This window comes from Nilaparvata lugens, chromosome 4 (assembly GCF_014356525.2).
Source record: "Nilaparvata lugens isolate BPH chromosome 4, ASM1435652v1, whole genome shotgun sequence".
NCBI classification, from domain to species: domain Eukaryota; kingdom Metazoa; phylum Arthropoda; class Insecta; order Hemiptera; family Delphacidae; genus Nilaparvata; species Nilaparvata lugens.
The window spans coordinates 39,197,634-39,210,686 of NC_052507.1; the positions used below are offsets into that span (position 1 = coordinate 39,197,634).

Consider the following 13,053-nt stretch of genomic DNA (forward strand, 5'->3'; position numbering starts at 1 on the left):
GATACGGTAGAACAGACCTTTACGACTGATTAGTAGAAGAGGAGAACGCATTGCGCCAATCAGAATATTGCTTCGGGAAACAACGTGAACCAGTGAAGTTCGTTGCCAGGGGTTACATTTTGTAACTGAATCATGTCGAGCTACTCGACATTGGAATTCTGTTATTACTGTGTGAACCCAGTCGACGGGATTCTGACAGTGACATCTTTCACCTCACGCCAACGCAAATCAAGCGTGGGATATTGTTGGCAAACAAAATTTCGTTTGATATTATCACTTCATGCAGAATATCTTTGAAGCACTTCCTCTAGAAAGAGAAATACTGAATTTTGTGAATGCTGTTGCATTTCAGAATCTTCTGTATCTAGGGAGATCACAGAGTGGAGTTGAGATCTCCACTTGGATCATTGCTTAATTCACAACATATTAAGCAAATTTTGACAGAGAGGTTATACTTTTAAATGCTACGTTACTGGTTACTTGTGTCTTGAAGTATCTGTTTTATTTGTCTGATATTGCCATATGTACGGATGTTATTTTTCTGCTACTATTCTGCATCTAGGGGTGTGAGAGACGGTTGGGAAATCAATGAGTATTTTTATAACATCCTGTCCATTTGAAACAAGTCAAATGAAGCCTTATTTAGTTAGATAAATAACATTTTTTCAATATTGCTAGAATCATCATATTATACAGTAGTCCAGTCAATATACACATAAAAAAGGGGGTGTGCTTGCAATTTATATTATAGTTCTGATTTTTTAATATATTATTTGGGTACATAAGAGAAGTCCAGAACCAATTTCTTCATGCAAAATTTCCTTGTGCTAGATGCAGAGTGGCCCAAAAACCTCGTATTTTCGGCACATTTTCCAGTTTTCAGCTATTTCTTCCAAATCTCGTTTCCGGACAGAAAAATTTGCTCTTGCTTTTTTATAGAATATGAAATTATGAATAAAATAAGATTATTCGGAACTCTCTATCTCCAATGAGTACTGAGTTATGATCTTTCAAAAATTAGTGAAATTTGAAGAGAAAATCAATTTATGATGAATTTTAGATTTTGATCAACAATATCTTCCGATTGTTACCATTAAGATGTATAATTCAAAATCCCTCTGGGATTTTTTTTCCTCAGGGATATTTTTGTGCTCTACAATCTGAGATCAGGTAGAGCGCTCTATCTCATATAGATTTCCAGGTACACCTGACAACAATGCTCCTTCTATTGTGAAAAACACCTAATTTTCAGCTTCAACCATCATCACCAACCACATAGTCTACACATTGATATTTCGCAAAACGACATAAGTTCATAAGATTATGTTCTATGAGAATGACCCGTTAGATGCACTTCATTTCAGTATTTCCTAGTGGAGAGGAGTTAAACTGTTAGTTGAGGACAAAGATGAGTTCAAGGTCTCTCTTTTACAGGATAGACTCGAAACGAATCTGCAAGGTACTGACGTAATTTATTAGAAAAAATATAGGACCCATACATGATCATGTAGACGTTGAGTTTTTCCAGAGACAACATAATCCAAGTCATCAAAATACAGCATCTGCTCAAGGGACTGGTGAAGGAAGAAAACTTGAATCTATAGCATATTTAAATGTACAGGGCCTCCATAACAAACTAAATGATCTGTGCTTTTTTGCGAAGAAAAATGATTTAAGGGTTCTCTGTGTCAGTGAGCACTAGTGTAGGGGGGATGGAATTGAGTTTCTTAAAATTGACAATTTTGAGTTGGCTAACTCTTACTGCCGAGAGGTTCATGGGAGGGGTGGAGTTGCTTTTTTTGTAGAACATAATACAATATATAGACAAATTGATGTGAGCAGTTTTTGTGAGGAAATCAACTTTGAGGCAACAGCTATTATGGTCGATAGTTTGAAATTGGCAGTTGTGAGTTTGTATAGGTCTTCACTAGGTTGTGTTTTTTTTTGGATACGATTGAATCACTTATGCAACACATGTGTGCTTGGAACGATTACACCCTAGTTACTGGTGGTCATTTAAACTCCCATTTCAACGTCAATAACAGTGACAGGTATGTTGATAGTTTTCTTGATATTCTTGCCCAGTATAGTTTTAGGTATCAGAATAATTTGCCAACACGTGGAGCTGCTTGCCTGGATAACATTCTTACCAATGTTCAGGATCGTGTCCACTCTACTGAAGTGATAGAGTATGGGTTGTCTGATCATGACTGTGTCCTTATTAAATTCCACAGTAGAAGCTCCACTAAATCAGTTTCACCTGGAATAAAGATCACAACAAGACCAATTAATTCAGATAAAATTGCTAGTTTGGTGCAAGATCTGTTGGAGACTAATTGGAATTCCTTATTTGGGAGTGTAAGAAATTCATGTACGAGATTTGATATTTTCCTTGATCATTACTTTTCTGTTTTTTTTCTGCCTACTTGTACAATTCACGTTAGGGATAATTTGAAATCCAAAAGAAAGTCCTGGTTTTCACCGCAACTCCGCCAAATGAGAGAACTCTCATTTTATTTTGTATACTCAGATGAGGGAAGGTGGTACAGAGGTATCTGAAGACCGTTACAAAACATATAAAGTAAAATACAAGAAGGCACTAGAGGGAGCAAGGAAAAATTTCAATGCCTGTGATATTGAGAACTCTAGGAATCAAAGTAAGACAGCATGGAAAATCATTAATTCATCAAGAAAGGGTAGTTATAGGGTGAATAAAGATGCTAAGTTTGATCCCGACAATGTAAATCGTTATTTATTCAATATGTTAAATCTTTGAAGTAGAATGGCGGCAGGTCAGTGCTTCGGGTTGATTCTCCTACTGCTTCATCAGCCCTGCAAACTGATAAATTCAATTTCAAAAGAACAAGTTGTGAGGAGGTATCTGAAATTGTTAGGAGGTTCAAGTGTTCCAATACTGCTGATTTTTATGGTATGACATCTAATTTGATGAAAAAAATAGTATATGTTGTTGCTGAACCTCTGGAAAATTGTATAAATGAATCTCTCAGCTTAAGACTTTTTCCCATGCTCTTAAAAGATTCAAAGTTGTCCCTATTCCCAAAGATCGAAAAAAGACTTTGATGTTCCAAACTGTAGACCGATCACAATTTTTCAAAAAGTTGTTGTTAAGGCTGTGGTTGCTAAGCAGTTGTATTCTCACCTTGAGCGTTATAATTTACTCAATGTTTCACAGTTTGGTTTCAGAAAAAGATTTTCTACAGATAATGCAATAGAAAAGCTTACCAATTATGTCTACAATGCGTTCGAATCTAAATGTTTTGCAGGTGTGACTCTATGCGACATAAGCAAGGCTTTTGAGAGTGTAGACCATGGGGTGCTGTTGAGGAAGTTGGCCCATTATGGTATTGGGGGTTGTGAATTCAGATTTCTTCAGTCATATCTATTTCAAAGGTCCCAAGTGGTATGTATTGGCAATGATCGGTCAAGGGAAGCAGTGGTGGAGTTTGGTGTCCCTCAGGGATCGATCCTGGGACCGTTGCTTTTCTTATTAATGATAAATGACCTCCCCTGTGTTATTTCAACCGACACCATCCTATATGCGGATGACACTTCTTTGATGTCTTGTGGTGGGGACTTGGATGAGTTAAGGGTAAGGATGGAGGGCTACAAGAGAGAGACCTGTGAGTGGTTGGAGGCCAACGGATTCTCCATGAATGATAATAAGACACAAACTCTTATCTGTGGCTTAAAGCATAGAGCTGACCCTCAGCAGTCCATAGGAGAAACATCAAGTGAGTTCCTGGGCGTCTACATAGACCAAAGGTTAACATAGGAGCCTCATTGTAGAAATCTTTGTGGCAAGCTTTCAAAGTCTATCTACCTCATAAGATGTCTCAAGAGTCAACTGTCGAATGATTATTTGCGAATGGCATATTTCAGTTTGTTCCACAGTCTTCTGTCATATGGTATCCTACACTGGGGTGGAAGTAGTCATGTTTCTGGTGTTCTTCTTCTCCAGAAATAAGCTGTGAGGATAAAAGTGGGGGCCACTTTCAGCGAACATTGTAAACCGTTATTTGTTTCTCTTGGAATATTAACGGTTTACAAGCAATATATTCATGTTGTTGCCTTGTACATAAAAATACATAAAAATACTTGTATGTTGTATATACATAAAAATAAGTGTAAAATGAACACAAGAGGTATGGTTAATTCATACAACACCAGCCAAAGGCAACAACTTGATACTCAACGTACAAGATTAACCAAAATACAGAAGTCATATCACGTCTTAGGAACAAAGGTCTACAATAGGTTGCCAGAGTCAATAAAAAATTATCCAGCCTCTTTGTTCGGCAAATTACTTTTCGATCTTCTGCGTGCAAACACCTTCTATTCTTTGGAGGAGTTTTTCACACATACTTTATAATATATTAAGTGTTAAGTGTTATGAATATTCTATTGACGTTGCTGATGACTGTATGGTCCGATAGCAAAAGAATTAAATCCATCTATCTATCTCTTCTTATCTCAAATGAGTCTCGAATTGGGATATGATTCTAATCAACTGGTGATTCAAACAAGATTAAAAGTCAGCCTCCATGCTAGGGCGTGTCTCTTGGATTTTATGAATACAACTATCTTGAGATATTTCAAGATATAACAATATCAAACAACATGGAAAACACACAAGCAGAAAGATAATAGTTTTACTATGATGTGTATTTGTATGTTCTGTATATTACACTCATCAGTCCAGTCAACGAAAGATTATAGAGGGAAAAGTTTGGAACACAATTTTTGACCCCGCAGTTTTTTTAGGGATAGTAAGGAGGTAACCATATCAAAAGTCCTCACTCCTACCACCTGTGCTGGGGGGTGTTGGTGGTTTGGAAGTACCATATTTTGGGTTTCTGCATATATTTTGAACAATATGCGTCTTTCAAAAATTTTATTAAATACAAACTAGAAGCTTATAAATTAGCCTACAAGTTTCATCTGTAACATTCTCCTATATCTCTCATAGTTTTCTAGATATGAGCTCTCGAATGTGTCACATTTTGAAGAACCCCTGACGGCTCCGATTTTTTCGTCTTTTTGGCATTATAACTTTTCAACGATTGATTGATTCGTTGATTGAAACCAAATTATGGGAATTTAAAACCACCCCCACCCCTTTGGCACAGGGGTTAGGAGTGAGGACTTTTGATATTTTAACTCCCTTACTCTCCCTAAAAGAGCTGCGGCGTCAAAAACTGTGTTCCAAACTTTCCCCTCTATACCTTTATTTGAGCATTCGTTGCCTGGACTAACATGTAGAAATGAAACTCTGTTATTTTCACTATGAAAACACATCTTTATTCAGTTATTATAAATCATCTGGACAAAAATTGGGAGGAAAAGCGTTGTGAGGTAGTAATGTCTTAGGTTTGAGCCAACATTTCCTCGCAGCCATTTGTCGAAATAGGCCACATTGGTGTAGACACCTGGGAAACCGGGGTGAGCGCATTTGTAGCCGAACGAGACAACTCCGGCCACTGTTCCGTTACAAACCAGTGGTCCCCCTGAGTCTCCCTGAAAAGTACCAATCAATAAACTAAGTTCCAATCCAAAGTCATCAATATTTGTTATGATTCAATTTTGTAGCTCATAGTGATAGTATTATGAAATTTAGAATAATTACGGTAATTATTACTATTGTTTTGTTGTATTAAACTCCAATTGATTATGGTTGATGTATCAGTTTTTCTCTGAAATGCAGGTTAATTTATTGACAGTGATAGAACTCGCTATTCTACGAAATGATTGAAAATTATTGCAATAATGAAATTTTCAACTTTTCAGAGTATTCACAATGTTGGAGTTAGATGTCTAAGTTGAGGTATTCGCTAACTCCTGCTATTTGCTAAGTCTGTGTTAACTCAATGCTATAGTAGTACATTAGAGAAAAATTAGCAGACGAGATAGCAGATAGCGCAGGTTTGAGTCCGCTAACTCTAGCTAACTCTGTTAAAACGGCGGCCATATTTGTTTTGGTCATATTTGGTAGCAAAAGTGAGGTATCAAACTGTAGGGGTATTCACTATCTATCTGAGTCTTTTAGTCTATCTGCTTCTGTCCGTTAGTAAATCTTGCAGTAAAAAGCTTCCATAGGCTTACCCACAGTTTTTTCTAATCTAGTATAACGAAATGCTCCTAACTATTTACTAATCAAACAAAAACGAAATTTGATAGAGTTCAATCCATCCAAAGGTAATAAAATACGGTAAATAACTCATTTATTGAGTTAAATACAGATTTGTTCTTACTTGGCAAGCATCCTTCGAGAATGATTGATCGGCAGCACAGAACATTGATTTGGGATTGATAATTAAACTGTGACTTATCACCGAGTAGTTTTTCGAGCACTCATTCACGTTCACAATTGTAACTTGCGCTGCTTTCAGTTTAGATGATGGTTGTGACGAATTAAATTCCTGAAATAATAGAAATATATTTAATAAAATGAGATGTCGAACTCGATCATGGAGAAGGTCTACATAAACTCATATAACATGAATGGTAGACGGCTATTAGGCTAATAGTGTCAAGAATACTGTTAACATTCATAAATACTGATTTAAATTGAAATCATTAATAATTTTCCAATATTATCCATAAAAATAGCATGTAATGTGAAATGAGTGCTTCTCCATAGCTCTACATTTTTGTAACCAGCATGCTTCAAAGAACATGAATGTGGAAAGTAGACCAATGCTTACCGGTACTGGAATGCATTAATTTGATTTACTCTGGAAATTGAGCTCTTAAAATGGAATGCTCAAACGTATTCGTAAGTCTCCCGCAGAAAGTTCACGAGGAGTTTAATATGTACAAAGTTTCCGTCATAAAAAGCTTTTAGAGTTAAGTTTTCCGCACTTTATGAAATTCAATTAATTTTGACAGAGCGTGTGATTCCTCTCTTTAATTCACTTACATTTCCAATATCATAAATATGATGAGAATTTTCATTATTTGGGTATCTGTCATAATTATATCCCTCATCTTCCTCTATATTCATCTTTGTATCATTTATATTCCTCGAAAAAACAAAACAATTGAAACTGTCGAGGCTCGTTATAAGTGAAGCTCGATGGTATAAAGATGACTAAACTCTCTTAATTTGTGCATATGATTGAAAAATTGAGAGCTGGAAGTACAGTAGGCCTATTATGTTTATTCCATACCGAAGAAGAAGATTATCTGTGAAGAACATTAGGCCTAGCCATTCAAGTCATCGCTGAAAATGTTTCGTTATCAGTAAATAATGCTTGGAAGCTTTTAGTTGTGCCGTTGTGGAGTTGTAGTGCAGCTTGCCTCCGGCTTTGAGTGGAATTCCTCTGAGATGTGAAATTCTGTTACTCCTCATATTGCATTTCCTTATCTCTACACTACAATGCTCAAATTTTCAGTGCTCCTCAATGTTTGACCACTTAGATGATGGTGACCACTTAGACCACTTTGACTACTTAGATGATGAGCTTTAATCTTAATAATATTCTGATGAACACCAATGTACTTCGCCATAGATTTCGAGTACGGATTTGATGATCATAATATTTTACTTACTTCCTTGAATTATTGAGACTTTTATAAATATTTCAAAACTACACTAGCATAGAATTTTCTGTTTGGGTTCTTCCCCTGGAATATAAATTTGCAAAATCAATTACCTTTCAAACATCTCCACATAGGTAGGTGTGAGCTTTTTACAGGCGAATGATGTTGAAATTATAATTTTTGCTGATTTATCAAAAACCAAAATTTCGTATACATAACCTTAGTTAATGCATAACGGTTTCTCCATATTCTGCATATATATAAGCCTTGAAACGGTCTCTTCACCAGGAAGTAATCAATGACCTAGCACATCTTTCTGTGAACTACATATAGATTTCTTTAATTTCAGTCCAGTCACATAATACTGCTGAATAGTCTATTTGACACAAGTTTCGGGTATTACATTTGACAATTTCTTCGAGCGTGTACATTATGAAATGTAAATTGCTGTTTTCAGTTGTATTCTCGGAATATCTTTGGAAAGCTCCAATAATCTACATGTGTTACACTATAATGTAATAAAAATCAATTGTAGGCCTATATTCTTTTGAAATTAGGAATAGAATTCCAACGGAAAAATCATCATCCCAATTTCCAATTGCTGTTTGAATTTCAATGACAAATAAGTAATTTAAATCCAAACACAATTTTTTTCAACTCTGATAAAGAATACTACATAAATTATTTCGTGAGGGTAATAAGATATCATTTTGGTATGATTCAAGAACAATCGCAGCATAATTTACGACCAAATCTTAGCTTTGTCTTGAATCTATCAGAATCTAAGCCGAACATTTGAATAACTCACTTTATTTGGTTGAGCTTTCCGATTTTACTAACATTCAAAACATTATTCATTCGGTGTCATCCACCTTTAAAAGTAATTTTTTCTATGTTAGTATTGCCCTTATTGGCAATTAGCTTAATTGTTCTCATTAGCACAGTTCTTTTTTGACGTTTGATGACAAAACAAGTTTCAATTCGTAGACTGTTAGTAGAACACTTGGAAAATAAGATAGTAATATTATTTAGAGTCAAGTTAAATTCCACCAAAGATATTCGAAGGTTTCACTGCAAGGGCAAGAAGAATGGAAATCTTGTAATAGCATGATTTACCACACTCTTAACATCATAACTGTGATTTACTCTATTCACAAACATTAAAAGAAATTTTAATCTATAATATTTTTTGACAGTTTCATAATTTTAGTTCAAATTCCTATAGAATTGTTCAAAATCTATATTTTTTAGTATATCATTATGGCTCCATATAATCATCATAAAATTCCCATTGAAATAGAAGAGCCTTTTGAATGGGTTTACATAATGTGGAGATGGATTGAAATCCAATGCAGCGATCTAGTGGCTAGGGTCAGAAGTCATGGATGAGAATGTTGAACTATTGGAACATTGATTGTGCCTGAGAGAGGCATTGATGCCAAACGTAGCATTTACACATGCACACTCACTCACCATTTACCATTTATCAATTGGCTAGTTAGAACCTCATCACGCTTCAAGTACACTCCTAATCTATTTGTTGATGAACTAACCTGCACTCCCCATCCACTGACAGTGCAGCTGGTGTTATCAGCTGGCGTCGACTTACTCCAGGTGACGGGACGCAAGTTCTCGTTGAATAGGAACTTCTCTTTCACCTGAAAACAATCGAGTACAATATTCTGTTCAAATACAATATTGCTGTCAGCTATTGCTCTTCAGGGCAGTGTGGATTTGGTGAACTGTGACATTTGATCCTTGAGATTAATTTGAGTTCAACTATTATTGACGTCGTTTATAGACGATCATGCCTCATAAAATGAGAGTTTTAGTGAGAAAGCTATTCAGAAAGTCTTTGAAAAAGTAGTTTTGATGATTCAGCTATTCTTTTTACTGACCTTCAACAACATTACTATGTAATAGGAGAGGCTTTATACAATTTCCTCTTTCATATTTTTTTGATATTGTTCGCTCTATTAGATAAAGACTGAATTGAAGATTGCACACTACTGTAAAACCACATGCTAAGAACAGTGCAAATTGTGTAATTCACGTATTAAAGTCACTATCTCAGTAGCATTGGATATTTCTATTGATTCCCTATCATTAATACAACTAAGCTCTATAACAGGCCTAATATTTCTATACTTTTCCAGCTTCACATCGGTGCCGAATTGATTGTACACTATATGGAGATATTATATTTCATATATACAGGGTGCCCACCAATATTGTAACAACCGTTGATCATAGATTCCACACAACATTTCTAACAAAAAATGTTCTGTAAATTTTTTTCCTATCGACCTTAGTTTTCAAGATATATCGATTTTTCGATATTTTCAGAATATCCCTACTTCCGGTCATTAAATACTCAATAACTCAAAAACTACTGGTCGAATTCCAATTTCAAGGGTATTGTTGGAAAGAAAAAGACATTTCAAACAAGATCAATGTAATTTTATTAGTTGTTTGATATTTTGTCGTTTTTTATTAGGGCTTAAAATTGAAAAAATGCTTTTCTTCAATTCCAAAGTCAAATTTCGAACCGTTTTTTCCCGATTTTTCTCCGAGTAAATATAGTGGTTTCAATATTTCAAAAACTTCTTCATTTCATAAGCTTTCGAATGAGTATAAATTTGAAAAAGTAAGTTCCATGATGAAGTGTTCAAAACTGCTAATATCGGGAATGAACACCTTCAAAATGAGGAAATTCACAAACAGCATGCATCAAGTGATAATCCTAAGGGTGAAATCACCTGATTTCACTCTGACAATATTGACAGGTTTTAATTAACATTTCAACATTCCACAAAGATATGACTTTTTCAATAACTTGCAATATTCTCTGTACCATACATCCCGAATAAAATAAGAAGAAGTGTATGTTTCAGCCTATTTTCAGTACAGGCATGATATGTATCAACTTTGGCTAGTAGAGAAGTTCTCGCATTCATTATCATGAGATTCACATTGATTGATTACTTGAACATGTTATTGGTGTATGGAGAGTGTGGATGCAATTCAAGACAGGCAGAGAGAGTATACAGGAGACGTCTTCTTGGCCGAAAACACCCATCTCATAACACGTGTTTAAGATTGACAGAAGTCAAGATGGTAAGGGTCTGGGATCAGTTTCAAGATACAAGAGGCTCGTCTTAATTTCTAAAGCTTTTGAGAATCTTATTCTGAAGTATTTCGAGCAGAATCCTCGATCCAGCATCCGGCGGGCAGCTGGGATGTTGGCTGTTTCAAGAATGATAGTTCAAAGAATATTGAAGAAGAACAATTATTCTGGGCGGTGGATTGGCCGAGGTGGACCCGTAAGTTGGCCACCACGCTCACCTGATCTTACTGCAATAGACTTTCACTTTTGGGGGGTTGTGAGAAGTAAAGTTTATAGAGAACCTGTAGATACCATGGATGAACTGATTCTCAGAATTCGATTGACGTTTAAAGTAATGAAGACACGGCCCAACGAAGTGAGGGCAACTCGAAGCTTGTTGTACGGCAGCAGAAGTTACATAAACAGAAATGGAGGCTATTTTGAATTTCTTTGAGCGGTAAGCATGATCATTATGTAACTTGATCACCATCTGAATGATTGCCATAAGTTTTTTTTTAATTTTGTCATTCATCTACTTCGAATTATTATTCTATGAAAAAAAATTTTGGATCTTGTAAAAGTGTATGATTAATATTTTATATAGGACTAGCAGGGTACCCGTGCTTCGCTACGGGAATTAAATGTTCAGATTATTTTTGTAAAATATTTATAACCTGAATTCTACCAAAGTCGTTATAATCGTTTTTGAGATCCATCATACAAACAGAAATTGCTTGCTGAATATAACTTGAATAATAAACTAATATAGTCTCGTCACCGTCATAGAATTTTGTATCCGAAAAGGTGCTCTCCCTCGATGAAAATGTTATTATATATAGGACTGTTTCAAGTTCCATTCAAATCAATTTCTATAATACTTAGTTACCCAAAAACCGTTGTCAGTAAGTGTGATGATTAGTTGCGTTGCTATCACCTCAGTTTGAACAACACATACAACTCTGTTGAAATATACATTCAACTGCGTATTTTAACCCTAGAAAGCTAATCTATCGTGAAATTCACGAGCGCGTTTGGTTATTCATGTGGTACTCCCCTCTGTCTAGCATGATAGACTCGCCCAACTGGTTCTGTGCCTATCTGGCATGCATCTATCGGTCACTCATCGGTGTACTGTGTTATGAGAAGCAAGTTTCGCTCAGTGTGTCAAGACGCTCGTAGAAATCACGATAGATTAGCTTAGCTGTTCGGTTTTTTAAAAAAAGTACTATGTATTGTTTTTCATTGAAAACTGATAATATTTTGTTTTTTGGGTAGTTTTAGTGCTAAATAAGTTTTAAAAATGAATCAGAATCTTAATGAGAGTGAAATTAATAAATATTTTTAAGAGAGTAGTACAAGTGATGAATCAAACATTGATTCTGAATCAGATGATGAATTGCACCAAATTGAACATGATGATGTTATGAATAGTGATGACACTGATAACGACCCGGACTACAATCCTGTTGCAGACCAAGGAAGGCCAGGGATCTTTGAACCTCTTCTACCAGAAAAGAAGAAGAAGACTGCTGAAGTAAATACTGTTGTTTCTCACTCACCTGCTGCAATACAACCAATAATCTCAATTCCTGCAAACACATCTTAATCTGTAAGTCAACCTATCACAATCCCCAAACAACATGGTTTGCCTCATAACAGAGAAGAAAGGCCCTCAACATCAACAGCAGATCCTCACTTGGTAGTTTGCACCAAAGTTAGTCTTCGAGGGAAAGATGAACATCGTTGGACAAACAAACCAACAACCCATATGAATAGATCTTCAGCAGCTAGAAATATTATTCACATATCACCTGGATGCACTGATACTGCTAGAAACAAGCTAATACCAGTGAAAGTTTTCAGACATTTTCTAACTCATGGAATAAAAACCAAAATTGTGCATTACACTAATTTGAAAATCAAAGAAGAAAGTGCAAATTATAACCCTCCTAGGAAAACCGTTGCTGCTATGAGTGATAGTGTGTTTGATGCTTTTTTAGGGTTACTGATACTTTCAGCTGCTCAAAAAGACAGTCACCTTCCATCTTCTGAAATTTTTAACCCACAGATCAGTGGTGAGAGATATCATGCAACCATGAGCTGTGATCAATTCGACTTCCTGTTAGAGTGCTTACGTTTTGATGATTCTGCTACCAGAGCTGAAAGGAGGGAAACAGACAATTTCGCACCAATAAGAGAAATTCGGGAATTATTTATTACTGCTTGCAAAAGTTCAAACAAACCTGGCTCATTCCTCACTATTGATGAGCAACTACTTGCATTTCGTTGGAGATGTAAATTTAGGATGTTGTCACAAAGTAAAATTGTGACAAGAAAATAGTTAATAATATTATTGAAAGACGTTCGGCTATCAGCAAAGCTAGCCG

General features: G+C 35.6%; 1 protein-coding gene across 1 annotated transcript; it reads right to left on the reverse strand.

The window, feature by feature from the left end:
* Positions 1–5,295: 5,295 nt before the first annotated feature.
* LOC111057556 (trypsin-1) lies at positions 5,296–12,267 on the reverse strand. The gene is made up of 4 exons (XM_022344990.2): positions 12,226–12,267; positions 9,114–9,278; positions 6,270–6,437; positions 5,296–5,535 (listed from the first exon to the last, which is right to left on the reverse strand). The coding sequence occupies exons 1-4, from the start codon at positions 12,265–12,267 to the stop codon at positions 5,323–5,325; spliced, it is 588 nt and encodes a 195-aa protein (XP_022200682.2). The 3' UTR covers positions 5,296–5,322.
* Positions 12,268–13,053: the final 786 nt, after the last annotated feature.

Coding starts and splice junctions, on each gene's coding strand:
- LOC111057556 (XM_022344990.2), bottom strand. CDS start 12,267: ATGTGTTTGCAGGAATTGAGATTATTGGTTGTATTGCAGCAG. Junction 6,438..9,113: donor TCAGTGGATGGGGAGTGCAG/GTTAGTTCATCA, acceptor CTATTATTTCAG/GAATTTAATTCGTCACAACC. Junction 5,536..6,269: donor TCTCGAAGGATGCTTGCCAA/GTAAGAACAAAT, acceptor GGTACTTTTCAG/GGAGACTCAGGGGGACCACT.